At 32.3% G+C, this 21,559-nt stretch overlaps 2 protein-coding genes across 2 annotated transcripts; both read right to left on the bottom strand.

The window, feature by feature from the left end:
* Positions 1-752: 752 nt before the first annotated feature.
* Positions 753-1,619, bottom strand: LOC102660109 (uncharacterized). The gene has a single exon (XM_006580750.1). It carries the CDS (start codon positions 1,617-1,619, stop codon positions 753-755), a length of 867 nt encoding a protein of 288 aa, XP_006580813.1.
* An 8,553-nt stretch (positions 1,620-10,172) lies between these two features.
* On the bottom strand, positions 10,173-12,236 carry LOC102660237 (zinc finger protein 10). Its single transcript, XM_014775609.3, has one exon. The coding sequence runs from the start codon at positions 11,647-11,649 to the stop codon at positions 10,975-10,977; it is 675 nt and encodes a 224-aa protein (XP_014631095.1). The 5' UTR covers positions 11,650-12,236; the 3' UTR covers positions 10,173-10,974.
* Between the last annotated feature and the right edge of the window lie 9,323 nt (positions 12,237-21,559).

A 21,559-nucleotide genomic window follows, 5' to 3' on the forward strand; every position in this document is an offset into this window, starting at 1 on the left:
ATCCATTAGTACGCAATTCATCTCACTCATGCAATTGATTCACTAAAAATGTGGTGCAACTAATTAATAAGTTCCTACTTCTCTATCATGCATCAAACTAAATTAAAATTATTAAATGACTGAATTTAAACTAATAAAATTAAACTGCCCTAAATGCAAGAAATTAAAATGAAAACAAAACAAAATAAATAAAGACAAATAAGGAAAATTAAAGAGAAATCTTGATCAAAATGGGCCTCAATCCTATGTGAGCCCTGGATCCCAAGCTTCTTGAGTAGCACTGATGTCTACAATATATTCATCATCATCTCCAATCTCTATGACATCATCATTATCAATATCAGAGGTATCACCCCCCCTTACAGAAGGAAGTTGGACTCTTGGCCAGGCAACTTGAGATAGGAATGTCTCTAGTGTCATCATTGGTTGCTAGAGAGATAACAGATGAAGGCTCTGCATCAAAAGGTACTATCCATGGTGAAGGCTTTGTAGCATGGGGAAGAGTTTCTTCGGCTGAGAGGAAGAGGAAAAAGCCTTGTCGACTGTAGAAGAGGTGGCTAGAGGAGGGATTACTGAAGATGGAGCTAGTGGAGCATCTGGAGTGGTTCAAGCCTTGACTCTCCTTGGCCCCAGGAGACAATGGAAGGGACTACTGGATTCACAACTAGCTTGACTTCATCTTCTTCTAGAAACATAGACTTTAGGTGCTGCCCAGCAAGGTCAGCTTATTGCTCAATTGCCTCCACCTTAAATCAGGTCTTGCTATCACTTGGATGTTTTATTACCTCGAACAAGTTAAAGGTGGCTTTATGGTCCTCCACACTTATCTCCACATTTCCATTTCCTATGTCCACAACACATTTTGCAGTTAGCATGAATGGTCTGCCCAATATTAAGGGAATATCAGAATCCTCTTTTATGTCTATTATCACAAAGTCCATTGGAAAAGTGAATTGGCGAACTTTAACCAGGACATCTTCAACTACACCATATGGTCTGATAATGGAGCGGTCTGCTAGTTGAAGAGTCATTTTAGTAGGAGCAACCTTCAGATTTCCGATTCTTCGACACATAGAGAGAGGCATCAAATTAATGATTGCCCCTAGATCAATGAGAGCTTTACCCACTGACACATCCCTAATAGAGCATGGGATGGTTATATTTCCTGGGTCTTTGAATTTCCTTGGTAAAATTTTATGGATTACAACACTGCAATTTCCTTCCACCACAATGCTCTCATTGTTGATATATTTTCCTTTCTTTGTGAGGAGGTCCTTCAGAAATTTGGTATACAAAGGCATATGCTGTAAGACCTCTCTAAAGGGAATGGTGATCTCCAGCTTATTGAAGATGTCAAGAAACTGAGCAAAATATCGCTCCTTGTCTTTCTTTGATGGTACCAAGGGATATGTGATGTCCTTCATTGGGACCGATGGTATCTCTTTTCTAGCCTCCTTAGCTAATTGACTTTTGGTCTTAATAAGCAAGACCTTCTCACCTTTCTCCTTACTCTCATTTTTCTCTTCTTCATCCTCTTCTCTCTTTCTATTCTCTCCTTCCTTATTACTCACATCTTCCAATACTCCCTCATCTCTCTTTTCTCTCTCTGCATTCTCCATCATCTAACTCATAGTGAAAATTACCTTACACTCCTCCTTGGGATTCTTCTCCGTGTTGGCTACAAAACTATCCATGGACGTTTTAGCCAATTGCTTAGCTAATTGGCCCACTTGTACCTCTAGATTCCTGATGGCGGACTCAATGCTCTTGTGATTTGATAGAGAAACCTACATAAACTGAGTCAAAGTGTCTTCTAGCTTGGTGGTTCTCTCATATAAATCAGGTCCTTGATTGGGGGGCTGATTAGATGGAATTCCTTGATTTCTATTAAAGTTATTCCCGGGGTGGGATCTATAAACTTGGCCTTGAGAGAAATTCCCCCCCTTGATTGTATCCTGGAGGTCCTCCTTGATGGAACCATTGACGGTGTGGATTGGTCATATAGTTGACTTCTTTTGATACATCGTCTTGGACCATGCACATGCCTGACTCATGGGTCCTACCACAGATGTTGCATCCCCCAATGTGCATGACTGAAGAATGAGCAGGTTGCATTCCCTGCAACTGTTGAGGAAGCTTGCTCAACGTCTCGGTGAGGGTCTCTAGTTGCCTAGCTAGGAGCTTGTTTTGGGCTAGTAGTGCATCTTGTGATGTGAGCTCAAGAAGACTCTTCTTTGTAGGCGTGTAAGCTCGATCATGAAGGATGGCATGGTCACTGGTTGTCATGTTTTCAATCAACTCCATAGCTTTATCAGGTGTCTTCAATTTGATTTTCCCACCAGCGCAGGCATCAAGTAGTTGTTTAGAATGGGGTCGCAAGTCATCAATGAAGATGTTTAGCTGAACCGACTCGCTGAACCTATGGGTGGGAGTCTTCCAGAGTAAACCATGGAAGTGGTCAAGAGCTTCACTCAATGATTCATCGGGGAATTGATGGAATGAAGAGATCTCCACCTTTCCTTCAACGGTCTTGGACTCTAGAAAATATTTCTTCAAAAATTTCTCTATCACCTCTTCCCATGTCCACAAGTTGTTTCCCTTGAACGAGTGCAACCATCCTTTTGCTTCACCAACCAAGGAGAAGGAAAATAGGTTGAGACAGATGGCATCTTTAGGAACTCCAGCTATTTTCATCGTGTCCCAAATCTCTATGTATGTAGCAAGGTGGGCATATGGATCTTCAGTGGGTAGCCCATGAAAGAGATTTCCTTGAATCAACTGGATGAGAGAATGTGGATAAGTGATGTTTGCAGCTTGAACTTCGGGCCGGGCTATGCTTGTGAAACACTAAGGTGTATAGGTACTAGAGTAGTCCTCCAAGGTGATCCTTTGTGGTCGGTCTTCTGCCATGATGTGTTCTTCAAAGTTGGGATGTGGAAAAGAAGATGATATAGAGGATGATGGTTCTTGATTCCCTTATTGTTCTTTCCTCTTGTAGCGTTGTTTCTTCTACACATTGCTTCAATCTCTAGATCCAATGGAACAAGATTGTTTCCTCGCATACAAGAAAGAAAAACATTACTGTGCACGTTATAAAAAAAAGTAAAAATTAAAGATAAGAGTGAATAAAGAAAATTTGAAATTTGAATTTTTTTTTGGAAATTTAATTAAAAATAAAAATTAGAGAAAAATAAAAAATAAATTGCTTAACAAATATCCAAAATACTAAGTACAATGAACAAAGTCCTCGACAATGACGCCAAAAACTTGTTGATGGATTGAAAAGTGCACTAGTGCGTCCCAAGTAGTAAAGTTAAAACGGAAGTCTGAGTGTCGAATCCACAAGAACTTTGTTTGTACTTAGGTAGATGAATATTTTATTAATAAAAGAAGTTAAAGAAAATTGACTTGAAAAGGTTATGAGAAAAATAGTAATTTAAATTAGCAGAAAATTAAATCAAATAAGGGGAGAAATTAAATAATAATTTAAATTAAATAATTAAAGACAAAAAAGATGAGAAAATCCAATATTATCGTAGAAGGAAAGTTAGAAGATGAGAATGTTAGGAACTTAGCCTACCAGAGTTACTCTTTGATGTAATGTTAATCATTTTTCTGTATTTATAGTTATTTCAATTTACACCTGCATCTACAAGTACACTTTAACTTTGGTCTCCCGCATGTAAGAGTCTAATTTATCTATTTTTTCTCCCAAATCTCTTTGCAGAGCTAAAATAGTAAATTGCATTAAGAATAAAGATGTATAATAGGCTAAACAAATATCAACCTATCCCTAGTGATGACTTTATTTAGATGTATTTTTCTAATTCTATTAAAAAATAACGTTTCCCAACGTTACCCTAAAACTTACCATGCAAATGAGTGATCAAACCACAAGTAATAATATTAAGCACAAGAAAAGATAATACAAATGTAATATTCATAAATAGATAGGAAGAGAAATTACATTAAGAGTAGTTGACTGTCAAGTTCTCAACAAAGGGGGTTTAGCCTCTCATTGTCATAGAGGTTTTACAATTGCAAGAGGGGAGTTTTAGTAAAGGGGGAAAAGATAAGAAAGGGAATGGAGGGAAGGAATGATTCCCAAAGCTTGCTTCTCCTTCTTCTAGTCTTTGCCTTCTATAAGGAATTGTATTCTCTTAAAATTTTTGTGTCTTTTTCTTCTTCTCTCTTCTACTTTTATAGTTGCATATTAGCGGGCTGCTGAATTAATATGCTTTTCTTAATTAGTCTTCCTTTCCTTAATTAGTCTGTTTTTTTTAATTACCCTTCTTTCCTTAATTAGTATTGTTTTCCTTAATTAGTCTCATTTTCTTAATTAGACTCATTTCCTTGATTAGTCTTGCTTTTCTTAATTATCATTGTTTTCTTGGGCTTTATTTTACTCACTAAACATGATAAATTATCACTTTTAATATTCTCTGTTCAAAAACTTAATGATATTAATTTAACAATTATTTACTCAAAAAAAAAAAATTAGGAGAGAAAAATTATAAATTCCTATATAATTTAATCCCAAAATATATTCATAATTAACAATTATCAAAAAGTAGGGTGAAAGAGGGTGACTGCACAAAAAAAATGAAGGTCTGAATTTTGAGACAAAGGAATAGGGCAAAGAAAGGTGGGGAAAAAAAAAGAAGTGGGAGTTTTGAGATAGGGGTGGAGCAAAGAATGATGAAAAATGAGCGTTGGGATTTTGAGATGGGAGAGTGAAGCTGAGGAGGTGGTGACCAGAAAAAACAAAGTTAGTGTTTTGAGATAGGAGAATGGAACAAAATGGAGTAAAAAAAAAAGGATTGTTTTACATTTTTTTTTATTTTAAATAAAATTTTATTGATTGATTGAATACGACTAAATGATTATATTTCAGTATAAGATTTATACTAACAATAGATATCCCATTTTCTCTAGCAAAATTGAAGTAAACATATGTGCAATCAATTATTCAATTACCATATAAAAAGGTAACTACAGTCATCCAAACTCCAACCACACACTACACTTTTATTCCTCTTCAAATGATTAAAAGGTTTCAGTCTTTTAACTCATGAAATCAACATCTATTTATTTTTTGTTTAAAACCTAAGTTTTTCTATTTGTGGTTGTGACATTATATGTTATAAATGATTGATAGAAATAGGAAATTAGTATTTTCTAGGGGTGACAATACGGGTTGTACTACTTGCTTTGGTTCGCCAAAATTGGAATGTGGTGGGTTGGTCGGCTATAGTTAGGACGAGTTGAATATCTTGATCCGTCTTGCTTAGGGGTAGGTTAGTGTACTATGATGGTTTAGCCCCCACAAATTTTAAAAAAAACTAAAGTTTTTTAGTGTGTCTTTTATTTCATTTGAGAAAAGAAATATTTTAATTATACTAAGTTTACAACCTTTGAAAGACACTCTTAGTCATTTTTATTTGACACATAATAAAACATTACACAAGATAAAATAACAGACATCATATACTCCCACTAAGCAATATGAATCTAATTAAACCAACCTGAGCCTATATTTGAATAGCATGTACACACGTAAAGCCAAGGTTTCAAAAGAAATATGATGTGACCAATTCTATGTCAACAATATAGAAGATCACGAATGGAATTCATAAATTTACTACCTCCACTTTGTTCATATATGGCGTCAACTATCCAGCCATCAAAGCATTACACTCGACTTCAATTAAAAGCTTTGTTAAGGCGAAGTGATAATACACACACAAAAATTAGGTTTGGGAATACATTTCTAATTTTTAAAATTCTAACATAAAATTAATAACATAATATTATTAAAAAAAATAAAATAATCATCAGGACAGACTGCAGCTCTATGTCAACTATATAGAATATCACAAACGAAATTCATAAATTTGCTACCTCGACTTCGTTCATATACGACGCCAACTTTTCAACCATCTATCACAAATGACTTTAATTAATAGCTTTCTTAAGACGAAGTGATATTAATACACACACAAAAATTTGGGCATAAAGTTATAATTGTCAAAATTCTAACATGCATAATATTATTAATAAATAAAATAGAATAGTCAGAGAGGTAGGTTACAACGAGTTGTCCGGTGGATTAAAGTACCTATCATGTGCCGCCATTTTGAGGCGAGTTGAGTGGCTTGGCCTGCCTAACCCAGCCCGTATTGTCACCCTTAATATTTTCTTAAGCTATATTAATAATATTTCAAGTTAATAAGTCGGATAAGACCAATTTAATTGGCTTTAAGGTAAAATCTTTGTAGGCTAGCTATGGGTCAAACGGGCAGGTCATAGATTCACATATTAAAAAAAAAATAAAAAATTCTAACTTTGAGCTTTTGTGGATTTTTCTTTTTCTTTTTTCTTTCTGCATTCTCTCTGTAGTGTAGTTGTGGGGGATTGGGGAGAGGAATTTGGGATGTGAGAATTTAAGCCCTTGCCTGTTCAGTTACATGTTTCAATAGTTACCATGCCACTTTGAGCTGCAATGTAGCTAGGTACATAATATGTTTTACATTTTTTTTTTAAAATCCAAATATTTCATAATGAAGGTCTAATCCACATCTTTAAACCCAAAATACAAAAGGTCTAACCCAATAAATTTAGTAGTTAAAATTGAAATAATATTAAAAAACAACTAATGTGATAGTGTGTCTCATGCATGATGGACAAATTCACATAAGCCAATTAAAATTTGAACTAAGTTGGGTTGAACTAAAATTAAATTAACTCTATTTTTTAATCAAGTGCGTACTTTTTTTTAGTAAACTACGAGTCAGTGCATTTTGACATTCTTAGCAAAAAAGAGAAGAGATATTTGAGAGGGCAAGGACATTATTATGATTAAGGTAGTGTGGAGTGACACTATGGGAGATATCACGTGGAGCTTGAAGGCAAGATGAGAGAATAACATTTGAATTCCTTTCCAAGGAAGCGAAATTTTGAAGACAATTTTTTTTTGTTGTTGGAGAAGATTGTAACAATGATTATTTTCTTAATATGTGTTTTTTTTATGTGTAATATGTGTTTTAAGTGATTTAAAATAATCAGAAGAGAAATTTAAATTTTATTTTATGAAAAATGTAATAAATGAGTACATTCAGTTATTTTTTGTGTAGGTTTTAGTAGAGGTGAGCAAACAGTCAAATGTCTGGTGAATTTATTTACGATTAGTCAATTCTAATTGTAATTTAATTTTTGTGCCAGTTGCACTTTTGTTTAATAAGAGAAAAAAAATAAAGTTAAAAAAAATACTGTATTTTATAAGTTAAGTTTTAGTTTGTAACTTGTAGTTTAATATTGCTAACACGTAAAAAGTTGGCCGTTGCGTAGTTACGACTGGTCTAAGGAAGTCGATTGAGACAACTTCATGACTAATTTGGAGTAAAATGATAAAATGACTAGGGTGAAACTCTTTATATAGTGTGTATTCCAATTTAGAGAATGGACAAATGATGGAGCAGTTGAAAGGATGATAACTCAATCTCTTAGATTTTAGAGATTTTTCTTTTAATGCTTCAGCTAATGTAATCATTAGTGGATCTTTATAAATAGGGTCTATCACATTATTATTTGCATTATCTCATTTATCTGTCTTACATATTTTTTCTATTACTTTCAAATTCCTTTATTACTTTTGATTGCTTATCGCTTTCTTTACCGTAATTTCTACATAAGAGTAGTTTAATTTAGAAACTTGAGTTCATTAACTAATAGAAAGTTCTTTGGAGTGAACTAGAAGCTCAACCAAAAAACAAAATTTCTTCCTTGGTTTAATTGTCTAAAGGGAATCAACTTTTGGTATTTGGCCGTCACTACGGCTAAGAAAATCTCACTCCAATAAGTATATATCCTTTTTGTCACCTAATATTATATTGTATTGGATGAATACCAATATCCTCAGGCTGCAGCAAATTAAATGCTTACTTTTCTTTTTTAATGCTTTTGGAAGGTGTTGAACATCTTATTAAATACCCGCAATGCATACTCAATATTGTGATTCAATTGACAACACATTGAGTTTGTGAAGAAAAAAATATGTTTAATCATGATATATTTTTGGGGGAGGTGGAAGAGCTTTAATGGTTAGCCACAATCAGTGGTAGACCTACACTATGGTGAGGGGATGCACTTGCACCCCCTCATTTTTTAACATTCACTAATAATTTATTTTAAAATTAAAAATTGTAGATAAAATTTTATATTTTTGTATTTTATTCCATATACATTTATATAGTTGAACTCACTGATTTTATTTTTTATAATTTATCCCCACTAATTTAGAATCTTGGGTCCGTCACTGCCCACAATTAAGAGTACAAAAATTTATAATAATTCGCACCTACCATGAACTAATTAAAATATATATGTAACTACCTTTATGTTAAGAGGGGACAAATATTTGACAGCACACATACACATTTAGTTGATGAAAAATTTAAATGAGTTAAATTTCAATGAATTTTCAAGGTCAATGGCAAGATAAACCTAAAAGCTTAAAAAGTGCTTACAAAAGTAATTACTCACTAATAAAGTCTTCATATCAATAATAAAAATTGAATCACATCCTTTTAGAATATGATCAAGCCCATTCTTTATCAATTAGATTGATCTTTATTGGTCATATATATATATATATATATATATATATCATAAATTTAGTTCCTCATGGATCGAATAGACTTACTCATGGCTTGGAATTTTCTTTCAGATGAGAAAATTGGCAAAACCATTGTTGCGGGTTGGTGATATGTTAGCAAAGAATAATTAGTAGCTTTTTTTTTAATATTTTATTCCAATTTTAATTAACAATAATATGATTATATCATTTTTAGATAATTTTGTTTTAGCTCATAATTTTTTTTAAAATATGGGTACTAATTCCGGTGTGTGTATATATATATATATATATATATGGGTGAATTTGTTCAATACACAATACTCTTGTCAGAATGAATTTTGAGAATTTTCAGTAATGTCATCTGAAAGAAAATTCTTTTTAATTTATTTATAAAAAAAGTAATAACTAAAAGTTTAAAATCAGGGAGAGTGGCATGTTAAAAGTCCTTACTTAATAGTATATCTTACAAATTTAAAACGAGAAAGGACACTAAATTAATTACTATCCTCTAATATATTTATTTTATATTTGAGTCCAGCAATGGTGTATATATTCATGTATTTCTTCAAAAGTATAGCCTTTTAAAATTCATGAATAGTTAATTAGGAAGGTTAAACTTAGCCAGTGTTAATTCTTATGAAACATTTATAGCATGAAACACACATGTTTCTATTGTATTGGAAAAAAGCTAAATAAAATGTAAAAAAATCTTAATTTTGATGAAAATTATGGGAATACTTATCTTGTGTCATATGTTATGTTATTCGTGTCAAACAAATTCATAAAATCTAGTATTTTTCTTTTAGGGATTCGTTCAATAAGAATAACAATAGTGAGATAATACAGGCATTCTCATAATTTTTGTCAAAATCAAGATTCTTTTAACATTTTATTTAGCTTTGTCTAATAAAATAGAAATGTGTGTTTCATTCTAATTCATGCAGTAAATGTTTGTTAGGAAATAACACTCTTCATAAAAGAAAATGTTTAGGTTCTTTGAATTTATTTAACATTAATAACTTAATATAGTACATTTTTTATTACTAAATAACATACATTAGTCAATATAAGCACTCTCATATCAAGATTTTTTTTATACATTTCATTTAGCTTTTGTTCCAATAAAATAAAAACATGTTTATTTGGGCTAGCATTTACCTAAATGAGATGTGTTATATCTTGGGAAACATTTACTGCATCAATTAGCTCAAAACATATATGTTTCTGTTTTATTGGATAGAAGTTAAATACTTGTTCAAGCTCCAAAAGATACCGTTTGCTAAAGACATTTATAATTTTATATTTTTCATGACATGCTTTTTGGGTACTATTATAAAATTAAAAAATAAAAGGTATCAAATTAAATGTAGTATATATAATAAATATTATATTTCTTATTAAGTAATTTTGCATTTTAATTTCTTAATCATTACTTGTAATGACACTAGCTTGTGCTTGTCCATCAGCAACATTATATAATACTAGTACAAAAGAAATTGAAAATGGCCTATTTGTAGTTTAGTGTAAAGAAGGGGTGTGAATAATAAAGATAATATAATTCCATTAAATTATGTGAAAAAAACCTCAAACAGGGATGTGCAGGTAGACATATATATATATGTACTCAGATAATTCTGAAACTGAAAATGACACTCCACTACAAGCTTTGTTCAGTGTCTCCGTCAAACCCTAATCTTTCTTCCACATTAATAATTTTTGGTAATTTCTTTTAAAATTAATACTTACATTCTCCCTTCACATATGGCTTGTCTTCTTCTTCCTCTTCTTCACTGTCCTAGGTGCACCTTTCTCCTTTCTCTTCTTCACCATCTCTTCCAACCAAATTGCTGCTCCAGGTGCACCTTTTACAAAACAACCACATACTAACAAAATCAATCAACCAACAACTGAGATCCTTATAAAAACATAACCAAGAAATGAGAAAATGAAACAAAAAGAAAAAGAAAAAAAAATCAAAACAACTAAAAAATCCACCAGAGATATAAGGTGGGTTGGATGGCTAAGGGAGAAGGGGAGAAAGGAAATATGGCAAGTTTGATCTCCTTTATCAGTAAAAACTAACATTCTAACAATTAATATTTGTTGATGAAAAAGGAAAAACAAAAAAATTCCATCAGCTTCTTCAGCTATAATATGTGAGAGTTATACAAGGCCTTTTCAAACAACAATAAATTACAGTAGTACTCTATCATAAGAGAGTACAGCAAAGTAGTTCTCTTCTCTTTTCTTTGGAGTTTGGACTTTGATCTTTCCTCACAGACACCTCATATGGTGGTTTTCAAAAAACAATAAACAAATAAACAAATCATATTTTCACATCACGTTGATGTTGATTTATTTCCCAAGCGGAGCTCTAGATCAAGCTCCTCATCATGGTGGTGGCGGCCATGACCATGATGGGTTGAAGAGTCGTTTGTGGGTGGTTCTTGTTCCACTTTCCCAGAATAAGAAGAAGAGAAACCATTATTATTCCTCCCTACAGCAGGAGGAGCAGGCTGAGCCACAGAGAAATCAAAGGAAGTAGAAGCTGAGCAACTAGGCACCCTCATTGGAGGGTACTGAAGGGAATGAGAAGAAGAAACTGAAAAAGCAGTGGAAGGTGAGTCACCACATGCATTATTGTTGTGGCCTAGAGAGGAAAATGGAGCATTGTTATTAGGGCTTGGAAAGGGGTACAAGAGGCACAAACCCCCATTTGCAACAAAAGGCTCCTGATGAGAGATGTTAAGAAAAGAGGGTGTGGGAGAAAAAGAGGGGTTGTTGTGGGGTACTGAGGCTTGGTGGAGGCGGGCGCGGTCGCGGCGGTGAACGTTCATGTGGCCGCCGAGGGCTTGTGCTGAACGGAACTCCTTTCTACAGAAGGTGCAGGAGTAGGACCTAGGAGGCCAGGTGGTGCCCATGATGTTACTGGTGTCTTCTGCGAAGGCTCTGACTTCCCACGACTCATCTTGATCTTGGTCCTGATGATGATATTGGTCCCTAGGATTCCACATCCAACAAGTTGAGGGAGGAGAAGAGGTGTGGAGTTAGGGTTTTTTGTTGTTGTTGTTGGGATTTTGACAAATTTTGGATCTGGGTCACCGAGACAAGGTACTGAAACTGACATTTAAGATAGATAAATATGTGATGGGAGAGTTGGTTGATGTGGGAATGAACAACAAATTGGACCAAAAATTTGTATACATAAATTGTTTAAATAGGGGATGGTATATAGTAAGATTGGCTAAATTGGAGGGGGACAAAATGAAAACTAGCCCTCAAAACCCCAATCGAATGTATCACCCATTTTTGACAGGGAGCATTTGGATCCTATATATGCTAAAAGATTGACATCAAACATCATAGTTATGTTAATCAGTAATATAACTTACTTGTTGGCTCACACAAGTTGTTATTTTAATCACTGTGAGTCTGTGACAGCAATAGACAATTTCCTTCCTTTGGCTTCTACGCCTTCAAAATATCTGAGGCGCTCCCACAGCCACTTTTTTTTTTTTTTTATCAATATAAATTGGTATATTAAAATCTGTAGACTTATGTTAAAATTAATTAACATAAATGTAATATCTTTTTAGGCTAATAAAATGTTATTCCCTTTCATATACCTCATATTAACATTTTAAGTTTATGCACTAGGAGGTCTAATTCACTTGTAATTTTTTTGTATCCGTATTAGATTCGTATAAATAAAAAAAAGATTAATAAGTTTAACTATGAAAAGAAAATGAATGTTAGGTATCTTTAATTTTTTTTAAAGAATGTCAGTATCTTTAATATGAGTTTAATTTTTATGCATTTTTAATGTAAATACATTTACAATGTTAACCAATAAAAAAATATTTTAGGTATACTTTTAAGATATTTATTATTAAATTTAATAAATTTATTATATATGATAATTTATTATTGAATGATAATGTAACTTTTTATATTGCCACAATTTAATTAAATTCCTTAAATATTAATTATTTTAGTATAAGTTTTTAATGAAAATTAAACTATTAGAATAAATTAAGATTATTTGAATTTACATTAATAATATAATGTATAATTAGTAATTATGTTGATATATAAAGGAGATTACTATATATATTATTAATATATTACAGTGCGTTGGTTAGTGCAACATATTATACTTCTTAAAAAAAAAGTATAACATATATTAAACAGTTAGTATACAGTACTAACAAAATTTTCCTATTAGTTTAATTTTAATTAAATAAATACTAATTTTATATCATTAATTTGTAACATATTTTTATATGGTGTAATTTTTTCAGTATAAGTCAGCAAAAGTGTTTAAAATTACTCCATAAAAATTACTAAATAGGGAAAAAGGTACATGTTTTTAAGTATAAATTAATGACATGAAAATTGAATTTTCTCATATTTTATGATGCATTTTTAAATTCTTAAATTCAATTAACAAGTTACAACATGCTGGATGCAGTTAAACTTATTGTGGGTTTAATCACAGAGGTAATTCTTGACGGCCTTATTAAAAACACTAGTTCACGTAACGAGTGTTTCAAGGAAGTTAGTCAATGATTATGGATTGTTTAATTTTTTTATACTACACATTTTGATGATTTTAAAAATAAAGTGTTATATATTTTTAATATAATGAATATTTTAATTTTTATTTGATATTTGTCATTTATATTTTTTTTATATAAACTAATGTTTGTCATTTTATATTTTAGAAAAGAAAACTTTTATTTATAGTAGTACTCTTATTCAACTCCAACATGAAGGTTTAACTGTGATTTCATAAAAAAAAAAACTTATATGCACATGAATTTATAACGATATTTTGAGAGACTTTGCTCTAAACTGTTTTTTATAAATCACATATACCTTTGAAAATAATCTTGTTAGATTTGGACATACTAATTTTTTTTACATAAAGAATTGAACATATATACTATTATAAATAACAAACTCTCCTGGCAATCTAAGAAAAAAATTCTCGTATTCTGTTGGTTTTGTTTGTTGTCTAGAAGCAAAATCCCTCGGTTAAAGTGGAAATAATAATTCATTATGCGTGTTTAAGGTATGAAGGGTATTTAACTAGGACGGGCCCTTCTGACCCTTTCATCTAAAATTTAATGTAGATATACAAGTATAGGACAAGTAATTAAGACACTCCGTAAAGAAACATTTTCAGACATAACTTTCTTCGCCTACGAACAGACGAAGAAACGCCCATCTTACATTCTTCTGTCATTGTTTGTGTCGTCCCGCTTGTGCAAGCACCTAGCGTGTGCTTCAATCTAAACATGGGCCTCTTAATTACAATTGACTAATGGTTCACTTGCACTAGTCAACATGTTAAGGCTAGGTTTTTTTTTTTTTTTTGTCTTAAGCATTTGATTCATCGAAAGCCTCTAACTAATATAGAATTTGATCAAAAAATAAGTAAATTTTTGAAAAAAAAATTACTTTGATTAAGAATCAAACTTAAATATTATTTAAATAATTCAATCTTAATTTCAACAAATTAATTATTTATGTCAAATTACTTGATTTGACTAGGTTAAAATATTATTAAAATAACAATAATTAATTTCATACCCTTCTATTTGTCAAAGAACTTAGAAATAGAAACTTCATTAACATGTAAAAAAAAAAAAAGAAACTCCAAATAACTGAAGAGTTAGAGTCTGATTGGATATATAAATTTCTTCAAAATCACTTATAAAAACAATGAAAAAAACTTTTCATAAGTAAAAATTAATTTATGTAAAATTTAATTGGTAGAAGTTCTCTCATCAATTATATCAAAAGTTTATTTTTTTAACTTATACATAAGTTAATGTATAGATAATTTTTTTTCTTTTTTTTCTCTTATAACTTATAAGTATTTTTGGAAAAAATTATTCAAACATATCCTTAATCCTTTCTCTATCTTAATTAAGTCTGTGAGCAAATGAGGTCTAATGTTTCAATATTGTTATATATCATTACCTGATGTCTGTCTCATTATTCCCAGAGTTTGTTCTCTAGGATGTAACCATCCATTTCTCCCAAACGCTGACCCCCCTTTTCCCTATCAAAATATTAAAGCTAGATTTTCTAACTAGGATATTGGAATTTGAACATGTGCTTTTTCTATTTTTCGAGAATACCTTTGAACCGTTTGTGTCGTCTGTGTTGTATTAATTCTTAACTTTTACATGCTTTATATTTTCTGAGTCTATGATATACTACTACAAGAAAATATATTGTCATGTCCTAATACTAGACAGAAATGTAAGTTCTTAAACTTGTCTTCGGTAGTGTATAATTGTTGTCTAATTGATCGAATCATGTAAAATTATCTTAATAATTAATCATGATCAATATCATACTTTAAATAACTTAAATGTTCGTAAATTAAGATGCAATTTTATAATTGACACTGTGAACGTAATAAAGTTACTTTTGTAGCGTGAAAAAGTCAAAGTAACATAAATAAATAAATAAATAAATAAAATAGTCAATTGACAGTACACGTTTCCTATATTAATAATTTACTATTTTTTGCTACTATTAAAATTTGTAAAAAAAGGAGAAGAATTCAATTATTTTTCCGTTGATATTTACAGGCTGGAGTTTTTTTTTTTGTGTTTAACCTATATATAAATACAAGAATCCTCCATCAGTCTAAATATTCCATTTTTCTAAAATTAAAGGAAAATCATATAATGTCTTTTTATGTCTTCTTCTATTTTCAAAAGAGAGTTTTATTATTTTCGCCTTAAATTTAGAGAGAAGAACGAAGTAAAGTTTTTTTTTACTCATTGAAGCGGTTTTTATTCTTACTCATACTATTTGTTTCATGACTACGAGGTGTGTTTGTGCGTGCTAGCTTTAGATTGTAGAAAGCCAGTAAATTGAAAGGAAATCTACTGTCTCTAAAAAAAAGATTTAGATCATAGAAGTTACAAGTTTCCCCAACTAATTCAAGAGAATTTTATGTGGGATGCTTTATATATTACATGAAATAATATACATGCCAAAAAAATTACATGAAATATAATACGTGAAGGTTAAGTAATAGATACAACTTAATTTTTATACTCAGCTATCAAATACGACAATAATTACATTCAACTCATATTCAATCACATCCCACATACTTTCAACCGAGAAAAAAAAAATAAAGGAGTATATTTTTTATTTCTGAAGATGATAACCTGACATGATTTGAGGGCTTCAGTACAACAAAGATAATCTATCAACATCATTTTAATTTTGCGCAATAGGGGACCACTGAACTCTAGCAAGGGGAGATAGACACAACTCACAACTCACTAAATACAAAGTACTGAAATGGTAACCGGTTTTGTTAGTCCGAAATGTTAATACTTAAGTTTAAAGTATTTAATAGCGAGGGGGAAAAATTTAAATAGAATGTAATAAAAAATGGAGTGTAATAAATAGAATGTAATAATAATAAAATAAAATTAAAATTGTTCAGTTTAGGTGGAGTGGATCCGATTTAGGAAGATTTCCTCAGAATTCGAGAAGATGATCATGGCGGCGACATGTGGCGGTATGGATGTCTAGTATGGTGGCATTCGGGTGCTTGCATAAACTGTGACCCTCAAATTAGTTGGAGCTTAAGATGGAGTTATATAATGAGTTAGTTAGTGTTCATATCAATGACCAACCCATTTGTATCATAGTGTGGGGTGACAAATCATTTACACAATTGTCATCGTGTGGATGACGTGACCCCAAGTTGGGATCGCGCATTTTGCATGTACGTCTTTCCAATTCTCTTGAGATATGTTATATGTTTTCGCCTTAGTTGAGTTAGGAATTTCATTCAAGTGTCTTGTCCTAGCATACTTGATAACTCAATCTTTATGGACTGAGTACTAGGGTATATTGTTTCATATAATATCAAGATATTACTTTCAAAATAATTGTCCCCAAGTTGACCAATTCTTTGTAAAATTGGTCGGATTATACAATATCCACCTTACCAAGGTTTTGGCAATTCTAGTTTTTTGACTTAATGGAGCCAAGAACTTCAATCTCGTAAAACCTAAACCCATGGACCAAGCAGGGGGACATCTTGGGTCATATGATACCGAGATGTTACTTCAAAACAAAAAAAAAAATTGTCACTCATTTTTTAGCTTTAACATTAAAAGAGGAATCACTCATGGTTTCTCTCAATATTAATCTATATCCCTCATTGGAAGCATCTTCAAGATTATCTCAAAATAGCTATATATATGTGTGTCTAAAAAAGTTGTTAGACTCACTTATTTTCACTTGCCAAACAACTTTTTTCACCTTTCAGGCAAATCTTAAATGATGTATTAGTGACTAATGTAACACCCTGAAATATTACTAATTATAAATCGATGTTTAATTGTATTTATTGTGCTATTTGACTATATGGTTGACTTGAATGAGTTGAAGTATGGCTTGAATTAGTCATGTGTGAATTTCTTAATGTGGATGTTGAGTTATGTGAAGTTTTGTTGAGCTAAGTTGAAATTATGAGATTTCAAATTTTACTTAAACCTATTTTACTAAAATCGTAATCCCGGATTCTTTAATTGTTGGATCATCTTCAAATTTTGTCTGGAGGTTCCTAAGACAAATCTCCACATTCTAACCGTTGGGATTTGCAATATAACATCTTGAATATGAGATATGATTTTTTTACCGAAGCAGAAAAATTTGAGCTGGATCAGCTCGCCTAGGCGAGCCAAACTCACCTGGGCGAGTGTTACAGGTTACAAATACGTAAAGCAACATAAAATAGCCATTTTCTTCCTCCTTCTCTTCCCCTAAACCCTCCCCCAACACCCCCAAGCTCCTCCTCCACCACCACTGACCACCGGTGACCGCCACGAGCTGCCTTTGCTTGCCGTCAGATCACCGCATGGAGAAGAACAATTTAATCGGAGCAGAATCTTCAAAACTTAACTCGAGGATTCAGTAGAGAACAAAGCCTCCAATCCTTCCTTCAAGGTTTCTTCGAGGTAACCATGATTCTAAGCCTTCTCGTTAGTTTGAGTCTATCTTTGCATCTCTTCTGACTTGGGAACCATTATTGGATGTTTTTACACTTCCTTTGAAATACCCTTGAGAATGAGACATTGTAAAAGTTATCTTTTTATAACATTGATGTTATTTTTGTGACCTTCACTGAACCCCGATCACATTGGCGTGATCGGAATTTTAAAATGATGTCTTCTTTTAGTAAAATCTGAAACATCTTTCAGCCCTTTACGTTTTAACAAGGGTATTTGACTCTGAATTTTATCTTAACCTTGTTTCTGAAATCTATACTAAATTTCCTTCAATTTGGTATATAGAACCTTACTTTAGGATTGACGAACGTGAATGAGAGAGATCTCTGAGTGACGCAAAGAGAAACTGACGTAGAGCTCACGATAGGGGATGTGAGTTTATTATCATTTACAGTTTTTAATATCATAATTGGGGGTCAGGGAACCTAACTATGGGGATGTATGCTTGTCCCTGTTGCATGCTGGTTTTCAAGAAAACAATGTTTTTGACTAATGGGATGCGATATATCTATTATTGATGAATAACATTATTGTTTTTATTTGACTTGTGTTGTCTGAAGACCTAGGGAGTGTGAATCTCAGGCATGAACTATATATGTATATGCAGAGTGTGACTTACTGATGATATTTCTATTGATGACATTAATTAATATGAGGTGACGTTGATGTTTATGATAATATTGACATGAGATGATGTTGTTATCAATGACTATGTTAACATGAATTGATGTTGTTATTTATGACTATGTTAACATGAGTTGATGCTGTTATTGATGATTATGTTAATATGAGATGATGTTGTTGTTGTTAATGTCATTGAGATGAGATGATGTTGAGATGAAATGTTGATGATGTTGAAAATGCACTGTGATGATGTTATGTTGTGTATGTACATGAGGGGTGCAGTAACCTTGTTGGATATCCCTAGTGGGGGAATTAATAGAGTGGTTAAAGAGTTTTAAGCATCTTTGGAGGAGGGTGGCTTAGAATATTTAATCATCCACGGTCAGTGCATTGATGATGCTCAAGTTTCATACGTTGTGTGTTGTGTATGTACATGGGGGTGCAGTGACCTCGTTAGATATCCCTGGTGGGGGAAATAGAGTGATTAAAGAGTTTTAAGCATCTCTGGAGAGGGATAACTTATAATATTTAATTATCCACGATCAGTGCATTGATGGTGCCCATGTTTCATACGTTCTATGCTATGTATGTACATGGGGGGTGCAGTGACCTTGTTGGATATCCCTGGTGGAGGAAATAAAGTGGTTAAAGAGTTTTAAGCATCTCTGGAGGGGGATGGCTTAGAATCTTTAATTATCCACAGTCAGTGCACTGATGGTGCCCATGTTTCATACTTCATATGACATGGAAATAGTATAAACTTTGCCAGTAAGTATTTGTATTTTCTCGTGAGGAGAAATACTTGTACTTGGGGGCTTGTCACTCGGTTTGAAACTCCCTTGAGACTCAGGTTGATCACCGTGGGGGGGTAGGGGGGAGTTTCCTGTGCACGACAGGGTGACCTCGACACTTACTGCCTAGTTTTCCCAAGTGAGAGTGTCGTGTGAACACGCATAGGCTATTTCCTTGGGGATGGTACCACATTTCATTTGAGAGTTGAGGTCTTAGGTGCATGCATCATACCGAGCATGATTGATTGGAACTATGGACTGATGATGACTATTTGTTGAGTGTGCATTGGACTAGTGAATGTTTGTGTAAGCTTGTGATATCTGTTAATGTTTCTTACTAATTATGATTATTTGATTTTCGTATTAACTTTTTTATAATAAACTCACCCCTCGCAATTTTTGTACTGTGTGGTTGGTACCTATGATGATCGCGAACTTTGTTCGTGGGAGTAGAATGACAGCAATAGAGTATGGGAAGTGAGATTCTTTTGTGGAGCCGCTGAACCGACGTGATGGCGTTGAGATTATTTTGGGAGAGAGTTATGTTTTGTTAATCAATTCCTCTGTAGCTAGTTACATAATTCTTTATTTTGAATTGAGGATGTAAATCACATATTTAAGTATATGTATGAACAAATTTACTTATGATGATAACGATTTTTGTACTGTGTGGTTGGTACCTATGATGATCGCGAATTTTGTTCGTGGGAGCAGAATGACAGCAGTGGAGTACGAGAAGTGAGATTCTTTTGTGGAGTCGCTGAACCGACGTGATGGCATTGGGATTATTTTGGGAGAGAGTTATGTTTTGTTAATCAATTCCTTTGTAGTTGGTTACATAATTCTTTATTTTGAATTGAGGATGTAAATCACAGATTTAAGTATATGTATGAACAAATTTACTTATGATGATCGCGATTTTTGTATTGTGTGGTTGATACCTATGATGATCGCGAACTTTGTTCGTGGGAGCAGAATGACAACAGTAGAGTACGGGAAGTGAGATTCTTTTGTGGAGCCGCTGAATCGACGTGATGACGTTGAGATTATTTTGGGAGAGAGTTATGTTTTGTTAATCAATTCCTTTGTAGTTGGTTACATAATTCTTTATTTTGAATTGAGGATGTAAATCACAGATTTAAGTATATGTATGAACAAATTTACTTATGATGATCACGATTTTTGTACGGTGTGGTTGATACCTATGATGATCACGAACTTTGTTCGTGGGAGCAAAATGACAGTAGTAGAGTACGGGAAGTGAGATTCTTTTTTGGAGCCGTTGAACCGACGTAATGACATTGAGATTATTTTGGGAGAGAGTTATGTTTTGTTAATCAATTCCTCTGTAGCTAGTTACATAATTCTTTATTTTGAATTGAGGATGTAAATCACAGATTTAAGTATATGTATGAACAAATTTACTTTCCATTATGTGAATTATGTGTACTGAGTTACTATGCCTACACACACACACACAAATATATATATATATATATATATATATATATATATATATATATATATATATATATATATATATATATATATATATATTCATTTACTTAAGTGATGGTGCGTTGTTTGATGAATGTACATCGAGAAAAAAATTTACTTTAATTTTTCATAAGCAAATTTATGGAGTTTTCATTTAAAAATTAAAATTCTCGCGGTTTTGGAATGGTGATATTGTAGCGATGAGGCGAGTCGTTACAACTAATGAGGTGATAGATCTAATAAGTGGAGAAAAATACTTATGCCTCTTAAAGTTGACTTCGAGAAGGCTTATATTCGGTCAATTAGGATTTCTTTGTCTACATGCTAGGTTTTTGGGGTTTGATGACAAATGGAGAAAATGAATATTTGAGCTTGCATTTTCTCAAGTCGTGTGTTTATCTTGGTGAACAACAGCCCTATAGAGTAGGTAGAAGTATATAGTGGCCTAAGATAAAAATCCACTAGCTCATTTTCTTTACTTGATTGTGGAAGGACTTACTATTTTGCTATGTAATTAGTGAAATATAGAAACTTTAAATGTTTTCATGTTGGAGAAGACATTGATTTTTCATTACAATATGTGGATGATTCTATCTTGATTGAGGATGCAAGTTGGGATAACATGTGGTCATTTAAGTTTATGGTTGATGAGGAATATAATTGTTTTCCAAGGTCCTAACTTTGATATATGTTTGTAGTCTTAACTCATATCAAGGCCTTGCCATAGTCTCACAGTTGTTATTCCACTTTTTCATGATCCACATCCTACAACTGATACATATGATAATAAACAGAACGGGAAGGAAACACATTCAAGTTTAGATTTAAATTTTTTAAACTCAAACTCTTTCCCATAAGGTTTTATTGAATTTGAGGAAACCCACCACATCATTTTCTATATATGTTTTTAAATAAATTATATCTTGAGTTTTTAATTATATTTTAATCAAACA

This window comes from Glycine max, chromosome 5 (genome assembly GCF_000004515.6).
Source record: "Glycine max cultivar Williams 82 chromosome 5, Glycine_max_v4.0, whole genome shotgun sequence".
NCBI lineage: Eukaryota > Viridiplantae > Streptophyta > Magnoliopsida > Fabales > Fabaceae > Glycine > Glycine max.

Excerpts from the sequence above, each read along its gene's own strand:
- LOC102660109 (XM_006580750.1), bottom strand. The coding sequence starts at position 1,619 with ATGGAGAATGCAGAGAGAGAAAAGAGAGATGAGGGAGTATTGGAAGAT.
- LOC102660237 (XM_014775609.3), bottom strand. The coding sequence starts at position 11,649 with ATGTGGAATCCTAGGGACCAATATCATCATCAGGACCAAGATCAAGAT.